Source organism: Phoenix dactylifera, chromosome 17, assembly GCF_051530095.1.
Source record: "Phoenix dactylifera cultivar Ajwa chromosome 17, Ajwa_hap1_PhDact_Kaust_v1.1, whole genome shotgun sequence".
In the NCBI taxonomy this organism is placed as follows: domain Eukaryota; kingdom Viridiplantae; phylum Streptophyta; class Magnoliopsida; order Arecales; family Arecaceae; genus Phoenix; species Phoenix dactylifera.
Window position 1 is genome coordinate 7,316,019 of NC_143206.1, and position 9,939 is coordinate 7,325,957.

The 9,939-nt window shown below is 42.1% G+C and overlaps 2 protein-coding genes across 3 annotated transcripts; both read left to right on the forward strand.

Moving 5' to 3' along the window:
• The first annotated feature begins 213 nt into the window (after window positions 1-213).
• LOC103697246 (uncharacterized) lies at window positions 214-4,674 on the forward strand. Of its 2 annotated transcripts, none has more exons than XM_039132732.3 (8): window positions 214-602; window positions 708-802; window positions 964-1,067; window positions 1,298-1,398; window positions 1,517-1,620; window positions 1,760-2,197; window positions 2,295-2,426; window positions 4,208-4,674. In XM_039132732.3, the coding sequence occupies exons 1-8, from the start codon at window positions 360-362 to the stop codon at window positions 4,365-4,367; spliced, it is 1,377 nt and encodes a 458-aa protein (XP_038988660.3). In that variant the 5' UTR covers window positions 214-359; the 3' UTR covers window positions 4,368-4,674. The 2 variants fall into 2 exon arrangements, with proteins under 2 accessions (XP_038988660.3, XP_088569514.2); XM_088713388.2 differs by having other exon boundaries at window positions 228-602; window positions 1,700-2,197; window positions 4,208-4,515.
• Window positions 4,675-8,994: 4,320 nt separating this feature from the next.
• Window positions 8,995-9,724, forward strand: LOC103697247 (histone H2AX). Its single transcript, XM_008779069.5, has 2 exons — window positions 8,995-9,257; window positions 9,354-9,724. The coding sequence occupies exons 1-2, from the start codon at window positions 9,060-9,062 to the stop codon at window positions 9,573-9,575; spliced, it is 420 nt and encodes a 139-aa protein (XP_008777291.4). The 5' UTR covers window positions 8,995-9,059; the 3' UTR covers window positions 9,576-9,724.
• The last annotated feature ends 215 nt before the right edge of the window (window positions 9,725-9,939 follow it).

Consider the following 9,939-nt stretch of genomic DNA (forward strand, 5'->3'; position numbering starts at 1 on the left):
TTTTTTTGCTGACGTAGGTAGATGAGAGCCTCGGCAGAAACTAGCCCCTTCAAAACCCCAGTTGATCGATCTTTGGTGACCACCAAGGCCACATGGCACCCCACCTCACATCGTTTTCACAAAGAAACAAGCAAACGAATCAAAGAAGAAGTAATTCCCACATTTCCACCTTTGAAGCTGGTAATATAAATACAAGGAAAAAGACCTGTTCCTGCCCCCTCCCTCCTTAAATGAAAAGAAAACGGCCTAGAGAAACACTAGAAGGTTGACGAGCCTTCTTTCATTTCCCTTCCCCTCCTCTCTCTCTCTCTCTCATTGGTAAGTTGTATTCCCATTGACAGGAGGAGGAGAAGGTGGCGATGGGGATACTGAGCTTGGCAGAGCTATTCGTGAGCGCGGCGGTGCATCTGCTATTCGGATTCTACGTATTTAGCACTGCGGTGGCGTCGGACCTCTCGCAGGCCGTGACGGATCGCTTCAAGCCTAACGCATTTAATTTGGTGGCGAAGGAGGAGGAGGAGAGCAAGGAGAAGGTGGCGGTGTTCGAAGGGTCGCCGCCACCTATCGTGTTGGTGCATGGGATTTTTGGTTTTGGCAAAGGGGTGTGTGCGCGCGCGCTTGTGGATGTGGATTTCTTCAACGCCATGAATGGCTTTTTTTTTTATCGATGAACAATGGATCAATTGTGTTTGATGTTTGGGTTGCAGAGGCTTGGAGGGTTGTCGTATTTCGCCGGAGCCGAGAAGAAGGACGAGCGTGTTCTGGTTCCAGATTTAGGATCCTTAACCAGCATACATGATAGGTAGAAATTTATATTCTTGTCGAGGCTTCTTCATCTCTGCTCTTCTCTTAATGGTATTGTATGTATTTGGCTGGAAATGACTCTGTTTCCTCTCTGTTTTCCTGGAAAATGGTGTATATGGAAATTTAGAAGTAGTCTTTTGGTGGTGTTTATGGATTCAGGGCGTGCGATTTGTTCTACTATTTGAAGGGAGGGCAGGTGGACTATGGAGAGGAGCATAGCAGGATATATGGGCATTCACAATTTGGGAAGACCTATGGGCAAGGTAAACAATTGCCTTATGTTGAAGTAGGATTCATTTCATAGGTAAAAGAGTGTGACAACCCAGGCCTTCACCCAAAAAAATACTAGCCAGAAGGTAAATTTTTTGGGTATATAAGTACCCAAGATCTTCTCAGCAAATAAGGTCACAATAAAGCAACCTTAGTGTTGCATCAAGGCCGTCCCTCTGGAATATTTCACCTGATTTGTATCCTTATTCTGATTGGAATGTAGGACACTATCAAGAGTGGGATGAACACCATCCAATTCATTTTGTTGGTCACTCAGCAGGGGTGCAAGTCGTCCGCGTGTTGCAGCAGATGCTTGCTGACAAGGTACTTCATCTTTTGTTTTAGTTTCTTCTCCTTAAGTCTGAAATCCATATTAGTAAGATCAGAAGACTCAACACTTATATAGGGATCATTGTTTTAACTAAAGATCAACATTTTTCAGGCCTTCAGTGGCTATGAGAATACTTCTGAGGACTGGGTATTGAGCATCACTTCCTTATCTGGTGCACTAAATGGAACCACTAGGACCTACTACGATGGAATGCAGTAAGTGGAGTTATTTGAAAAATTATTCCTTCGGAATTCATATTTTCTTTTATTTCTCATTTTCTCAAAAAAAAATCAGATCTTTTGCAGATTTAAGTTTTGAGTGTTTTGAGAAAAAAATTCATCAATTCTGTCACAGGCCGGAAGACGGAAGGTCTATGAAATCCATATCCCTGCTCCAGCTCTGTCGAATAGGAGTCATATTCTATGACTGGCTCAACATTTCATGGCTTAAGAACTACTACAATTTTGGGTTCGATCACTTCGAGATGGGATGGAGAAAGACTGGTGTTGCTGGTCTCATTGATTTACTCTTGGGGAATACCGGACCTTTTGCTTCTGGAGATTGGATCCTTCCTGACCTCACAATTCAAGGTTCTATCAAGCTAAATTCTAGTCTCCTAACATTCCCCAACACATTCTACTTTAGCTATGCAACCAAAAGAACAAGAAAATTCATGGGACTTACACTACCTTCTAGTGTGCTTGGTATCCACCCAATGCTCTTCATTAGAGTCCTGCAGATGAGCCAATGGCGCTGCCCTTCCAATGTGCCTCCACCTTATAAAGGATACAGGTGGGTATAAAGCTGAACTAAAACCTTGTGCAATGAAGCTCTGCTTTATCTTCTCTGTTGAATGCTAATGTATGATCTTTTTGTACCATGACCACAGGGATGAAGACTGGGAAGACAATGATGGAGCGCTCAACACAATATCGATGACCCACCCTCGCCTACCCGTCGAACACCCGAGCCATTTTGTCATGGATGACTCAGAATGCCAGCCTCTGCAACCAGGAATCTGGTTTGTATCATATTTTCATCATCCTCACCTTATTTGTGATAAATACTGCAACATCGTGGCATATGAACACACATTGAAGTATCTATAAACTGTATAAAGCTCTTATTTTCGCTACTAGCTATAGTTTTTGAATTATTTGTTCATTTTTTGTATGATGAAAATCTTTCCAAATCTTACTACACCTTCAGTTTGTGGAAGTAATTTATGGATATCGACTTCTGAAACTTCTTAAATGTGTCTACAACATAAATTCCTGTCTTAGTTGCTTTTTTTTTCATAGTTCTTTGTCCTTGTTATTCTTCACTTCTAAAAATTTCATTACTTGACCTTATCATGGATCCTAAATTCGTCGATTATTCAGATTTCAGATTTTGGGCTAATGCATAGATCATTTAACATGCTCCTTTACAAGTTCCAATATTAATCTGATTCCACAGTCAAAGCTTGTATTTGGATATTAAATTGTAATTTGTTTACAATCAACCTTGTTCATAACTATGTCAGAGGAATAAAAAATCATTGTTCATGGCCTCCTCAACTTATCTCATGAGGAGATAATAGCTTGTCTTTGATTATTATGTCACAATTTGTTTACAATCAACCAAGTTGTATGAAAATGCTGTTTGGCCGCTTTCATAAATCACATTTTTGAAAAGCTTCATAAATATGGTAACATAAATATAATGAAACCTGAATAAGGTTTTACTAACATATAGTGTCATATTTCCCGTTACCAACTGCCCAATAACCAAATATGTCATTTAGGTATTATGTGTGAAAAAAAATTATATGGTATGTCACAATATGTCAAGGAGAAGGTTCTGAATTATGATAGACTAACAGAAAATAGAGAAAAATTTTGGCTGTCCATTTCTCCTAGAAAACAAAAGAGAAAAATTTCATGATCTTATTTAACCACTTGCCCTCTGATTTAGTAGGAAAACTGAAGAGCACTTTGGCCACTAGGTTCTTGGACCTGAGATTTTGTAAATCCTGACTAACAACAAAATTTTGCTTATCCATACATAATGAAAGATGCTAGAACAAATACTAATAAGAAAATTATCTCCCAAAGCCAAATCTAATGAAATTAGATATTAGGTACCTAGAAGCCCATGTTTCTTCTCAAACTCATTCTAATGATCTGAAATTTCACTGTCATAAAATCTAAATTTTTTACACCCAATCACATCCTTCCAACTCAAGAAAGAGACCTGTTTCCACCTCACCTCCTCTTCTCCATCCAACCCCCTCCTATTTGTTTGTTCCACCTCTCAAAACTCCTCCATCTACCACCTCATCTCCCTCTTTTGTCTCCCTTTTCCCCCTAAACCCCACTTAAATCACTTCTTCGATCAAAGAAGTTAAATAAAAGAAGCTGTAACCAGACCACTGTGAAAACCTGTTTTTATGATATTGTTTTAAAGAAGTAATTTTCAGCAAACTGATGGCCAAACAAGTTACAATCCATAAGAGGTCATGCCTACTTACAGGCAAAACAAAACATGTCTTCAGGTATTTCAGAATTTATTCAGGTTGAATAATGAGAACAGAATGTATGGTTCCTCTTGGCTCCCATTAATAATGCTTTGGAGCATTTGCTTGATAATTGCTGGGAACTCAGGTCTAGAGGTGATTGTATTTTGATCAGAATTCTGGCTGTATAGCTAATTTTTTTCCATTTACAGCATCAGACTTCATCATTTTCAGCATCTCTTGTAAGCTTAATTATTACCATCCCATGCCACATCTAATTGAATGGCATTTATGAATTTGCATAGGTATTACAAGATCATAGAAGCCGATCACATTCTTTTTATTGTGAATCGAGAAAGAGCAGGAGTACAGTTCGACCTTTTATATGATGGCATCTTCCAGCGCTGCAGAAAGCATGCATTTAGGACCAGTCCACCAATACTACCAAATGAAAGCTGCCAATAGCCCCATGATTTCCAATCACTTGCACAGAACATCAAGAAGTAAGAGAAAGAAGTCACCTAATAGCCAATAGGTGTTCTTAATTTTTCCTTCCAAGGTCTGTGTAAATTAATTTATTCACCAGTACCCAATTAAGCTGAGCTTCACAAAAGAGCTAGAGTGTCCATGAACCACAAAAAAAATGCATATGTTGTCATCAAGGTAGATTTCTGATTCTTATTTTTCCCCTTCTATTAGGCTTTCTGAAAATAGAATTTGATATTTTTGTACATAATTTTTGATTCATTAAAGAACACCAAATTGATTACAATAACTCCCTTGAAGGATAGGTAAATGTCATCATATCAGAGGCATCTGGTATAATATGTGCAGGAGGCAGCTCATCAGTACAGATTTTGAGTCAACTAAAACCCTAATAATGTCATTTGAGAGACCATAAAGATTAGCATAGTCCACAGCAGCAGAGCCTTTGAAACTTAACTTTGCATCAAAAAGAGTAGTATTTGTGGTGCACCACTCCTGTCTTAAATTAAAATGCAGTTAAGAAAATGACAGCACCATTAGTGAAGCTTTAAACATGGAAACCATTCTCTGGGGGCAGCAATTGAAGCATCAGGGGGATAGAGATGTTACAGTGTTTACTTCCTCTCTTGCAATCCTTGTCTGAGGAAAAAGCTGAAGTGGAGAATGACAAGCAAACAAAAGCAAGAGCTAGATATAACACTTTTTTATTGAAGGAAACTCATTACGTTCGCCAAACCAAAATGGTGGAGCCGACGGTCCAACTCCATTTCTACTTTTTTACAGTTTTACTGTCCCTGGCAACCATTTTCAGATTAGATTCGAAAAGTACCCATTAGATGAACTCTGACTTACAGCCTTGTCTCATTTATCGATCGAGGAAAGATGAGATCTTGTGCATAACTACTCTCATTTCCTTTATGGCGGGGCTTCAGCAACTCTAGCTCGAGCGTAGGACTGTTTTCTAGAAGTTCCTTCATCTTGGGTGAATAGTATCGAGGGATCTTGACACGCTCAAAAATATATTCGAACGGATCTTACATTTCTTCGTGCCATAGGAAATCTATAGGAGAGTGTTCCCCTACCTATTGGAATGTTAGTCTGGTGACCTTGTGTAAGAATCGAGGAAAGGGCGGCTCCCTATTTCTTTGCTTTTTTTTGAAGAGAAAAAGAGCATCGCAACCGGCCCACCCCCTTTTTCAAAAAAAATTCTTTGTAGTTCTTTTTCCAACCTAACAAGAAAAAACTCTGCCATTAGTGAAGAGAAACTAGAGTTCGAAGCGGAACAAGGATTAAGGTGTAAAAATGCGAATAGCTTTTTGCTCCAATTAAGGTTGCAAGTGGATTGGATTAGGCTTGGATTGAAAAATATGTCTCATCTTGAGGATAGATTGGACTTGGATAACTAAGTATCTCAGACCGAACCGGAATCAACCCAAAAAGATTGAATGTATAAAATGTAGAGCATAAAATGTAGTATTTGTTGTAGATATAATTACAGTAGCTTGTAAACGATAACCACATACATTTATAATGAGAAGATGGGATTTTTTTTTTTCTTTCTTTATTTTTTGGCGGTGATTTTTTTTTTTTTTGAGATTGGTTTGGAGGGATAGGGGACTTCGCCCTAGCTTCTTCAAAATATCTCTCTCTCTCTCTCTCTCTCTCTCTCTCTCTCTCTGCGCGCACGCGCGTGCGTGTGTGCGTGTTTTGACATGGTATCGTAGCCAAACCCGGTCTCTTGTGGTCAGTTTCTTCTCTTGGAGGTCCCACTCATCAAACACATTCAAGTTCGACGATCCACCTAGGTTGGAGGCCAGATTTGGTTTGATTCCTCTTGAGAATAATTTGGTTTAATTCTTGAAAACCCCTATCCATTTGCTCTGTGCTTAGGGGCTGTCTTGGGACTTAAATCTTTGAGCTTGCAACCTTTGGCTACGAGGATCTGTTCCTGAAGAGCCAGAACCGGTCTCCTTTAAGATGTCTGATTTTGTTTGTCATGCTATTTCTCATGGTTTCAAACTTCCGTCTTATCTCCTCTCAGTTCTAGTTCTCCTGAAATTTATGTCAATTATTGCATATCATTAACTGTTTTAGTCTGAGAGGATAAAACGACTGGCATCATTGATGGACTCTTACAGCACTGATCAAATTGAGACTCAAAAGAATTTTATTTTATTTCATTTCTTTGCACATGTTACGGTAATCATATGGAAGTCGATGTTTAGGTTGGACTAGACAGGCCTTTTTTTTTTTTTTTTTTTTTTTTTTTTTTTTTTTTTTTTTTTTTTTTTTTTTTTTTTTTTTTTTTTTTTTTTTTTTTGAAAACGGCTACTCATATCATATAGTTCGAATTTGAGTACAGCCCTCCAAATCACAAGAAAGTAAAAAGTACAACTGTGGGGGGACGTCTGCAGCAGACGTCCACAAAAAATCACCTGAGTGCCGAGCGACAAAGGAGGCGACCCAATCTGCTGCCCGGTTCGCCTCCCTAAATACATGCGCTGCCCGAAAGTCAGCCATCATCTGAGCCATCCTACGGGACTCTCGGATGAGGGGATGGCCATCCCCAAACCGATCCACACCCCGAATCCAATCAATCACCACCGAAGAATCACCCTCGAGGTACACCCGCTCGGCCCCGAATACCTGCCTCACATAGGATATACCCTCCCAGGCTGCCTGCAGCTCTGCTCCAACCACTGTAGACCCAGGCGTGCGCCGTCCTCCTGCTGCTATCATCCTGCCAAGATGGTCCCTGATCACAAATCCGACCCCTCCAAACAAACCATCTACCGACCTGCTGCCATCAAAGTTCACCTTGAGATAGCCAAGGGGTGGGGGTGCCCAAGAGACATAGGCAAACCGTGGCGCTGAGACAGCGTGATGAGCACCCCATATATCCCTGACCAGCCCAGAGGTGACTACCGAAGTCGCCCCGATAACCTCCCTCGCAAGCACCGCCGCCCGATCTACCACCATCCTCGGAGTCGCCCTCCTCCCCTCAAAAATACCTGTGTTCCTGTCCAACCATATATGGTAGGACAAGTAGGCCACAAAAATCCCCACCTCAACAAATCTGGTAGGACAGGCCCTTTTGATAATGGTTCCTCAATGAACTTTCCATCCTAACCATCAACTTTTTGCACACATTGAGCGCTTCTGAACATGTGTTCATTCTTGCATATTTTTAAATAATCAAATGACGTGGAAATTTTCCTCAAGCCCTAATGGAGGATTATACTCTACACGCGACGTACCAGTGCACCAGGCTAATGTTATTTCATCAACATAAGTTAAAAAAAAAAAAAGGCTTATCAAGTGAATGGTGAGGATGAGAGGCGTCCATCTCCTAAGCAAACAGTCTTTGAGTCCCGAACATTGGTAAAAACGAAGAAAGCTTTCGCGTTTAGAGCCGCATAGAAGGGCATTATCTATGCGAAGTTTGTTCTAGATGAGGACTGCATCATTCTCAAGGAAGACTTGACTATGGCGATTGAGTGGATTCGAGGTCGGTGCAGCGCTACTGGCGGAATGACGCTTCTCTACAATATGTGCAGACTCTTGAGAGAGTGTCATCTTTTTCGGGCCTTTGATTTTGCTAGCTGCACTCACACCTATCATATGTGAGATGGTGTTGTACCAAAAAAGAAAAACAAAACTTTCGAGCTGCTCCCTATGCCACCCTCAACAGTCTCCACCTCCCTCTCCTACTTTCGATCAAGTGCTCCACCCCACTCTCTCACTTTTCGATCGAGCGCTCCAGTTTTTGTCGTTGTTGAGTGTTAACCCTCTTCTAAAAGGCTTCAGAAGAGGTAGATGCAGAGGTGGTGCCCCGGTAGCCCGCAGTCGCAGTCGTGGTACTTCTTGTAACCCCGGTCGAAGACGACCTCGTTGGCACCCTTCGACCCTTGTTGGTCATAACGAAGACGAAGACGATGGTCAGTGAAGCAGAAGAGGTTAAAGAGGACGATGAGGAGAACATGTAGAAGAGAAGGAGAAGGTTTATAGCTTTACAGCGATTAGCCTGGTTTCCTGGTTGCGAGCCTACAATGGTCATGGCCGATGGGCGATGGCATTGGGACGGCGACTCACCCTCAGTCGTCTTGTCGAAGTAGTTGTTGGCTTTACCTCTACGGACTGTAAATTTACAATTCAATGTAGCTAGGAGTCACCGACTATAGTGGCCGATAGGTGTCAACTTTTTTAGAGGCTGGAGCCTTAGGTGACCACCTAGATCACCTAAAGCTTGGGCCGGCCATGTTCTGCTCCCATCCTCAGCCCTCCTCCTCCCATTTTTCACCGACCATATCTCAATCACCCCCATTAAATTCAAGATGGCCGCCACCTCCGAGAGCCCCCTTCTCTAAGCGGTGCTATTTTTCTTTGGGCGCCTAATGGCTCTTTTTTTTTGAAATTTATATTGACGTGGCGCGCAGTGTGATAAAATAGTATTGGCTCGGTTTACCGCTAATTTCGTAGCGCTTATGGAGGGAATTCCACGCTGGCGATCCGGCGAGACTCAATTCGACCAATAACAGCGCAGCTATACTAGTTCTGTGGGAAGACTTCTTCTGCGGACTGTATATAACAAAGCCCGACTCCTTCCCCTGTTTCCGAAAAAGCTCTCCTCCCATCGTCGGCGTTTTCTAGGGCTAGGGTTTCGTTGGCGCGATGAGTTCCACGGCTTCGACGAAGGGCGGAAGGGGGAAGCCGAAGTCCTCCAAGTCTGTCTCCCGGTCTCAGAAGGCCGGTCTCCAGTTTCCTGTTGGCCGTATCGCCCGCTTCCTCAAGGCCGGCAAGTACGCCGAGCGCGTCGGCGCTGGCGCCCCCGTGTACCTCTCTGCCGTCCTCGTGTACCTCGCTGCTGAAGTCGGTGAACAGGGCCGCTAGTGTTAGGGTTAGATTTAGCGTTTTTCGATCTTCTTCTTCTGTGCTCTTTTCTGATGTGATTTGGTGCGTGTTTAGGTTCTGGAGCTGGCTGGGAACGCGGCAAGGGACAACAAGAAGAACAGGATCGTGCCGAGGCATATACAGCTCGCGGTGAGGAATGATGAGGAGTTGAGCAAGCTCTTGGGGGCTGTCACGATTGCAAATGGTGGCGTTCTTCCCAATATCCATCAGACTCTGTTGCCTAAGAAGCAGGGTAAAGGAAAGGGAGAGGTCGGCTCCGCCTCGCAGGAGTTTTAGATCCTTCTTTTGTTGTTATCAAGGTATCTTGTTATAAATGCTTGAAGTAGGGCGATTGTTAGTATATCTTAGGGTGCTTGTTAGGAAAGTGGTGGTGTTTTGATGTAATGAGGGCGGATCGTGTCAATAAATCTGGATTTTGAATACAATCAGGATACTCGTCTTTTTTTTCAAGTAAATTCTTGGGGCTTGACTCAAGCTTTTTTTTTCCCCTTGCTTTTGATTTTGGATTCCTGGAAGAAAGTCAACTTAAGATTTACAATCTTAAGTTGTTGATTTTTTTTGTTTTTGTTTTTCTTTGTATAGATGTTTGGTGATGAGAAGGCTTCTTGATCTATTCCACTTCTTGTTGAGACGTATTGGG

Excerpts from the sequence above, each read along its gene's own strand:
- LOC103697247 (XM_008779069.5), top strand. The coding sequence starts at position 9,060 with ATGAGTTCCACGGCTTCGACGAAGGGCGGAAGGGGGAAGCCGAAGTCC. Across the intron at positions 9,258-9,353 it reads TCGTGTACCTCGCTGCTGAA|GTTCTGGAGCTGGCTGGGAA; the intron begins GTCGGTGAACAG and ends GTGCGTGTTTAG.
- LOC103697246 (XM_088713388.2), top strand. The coding sequence starts at position 360 with ATGGGGATACTGAGCTTGGCAGAGCTATTCGTGAGCGCGGCGGTGCAT. Across the intron at positions 1,621-1,699 it reads ACCTACTACGATGGAATGCA|ATCTTTTGCAGATTTAAGTT; the intron begins GTAAGTGGAGTT and ends AAAAAAAATCAG. Across the intron at positions 2,198-2,294 it reads CCACCTTATAAAGGATACAG|GGATGAAGACTGGGAAGACA; the intron begins GTGGGTATAAAG and ends CCATGACCACAG.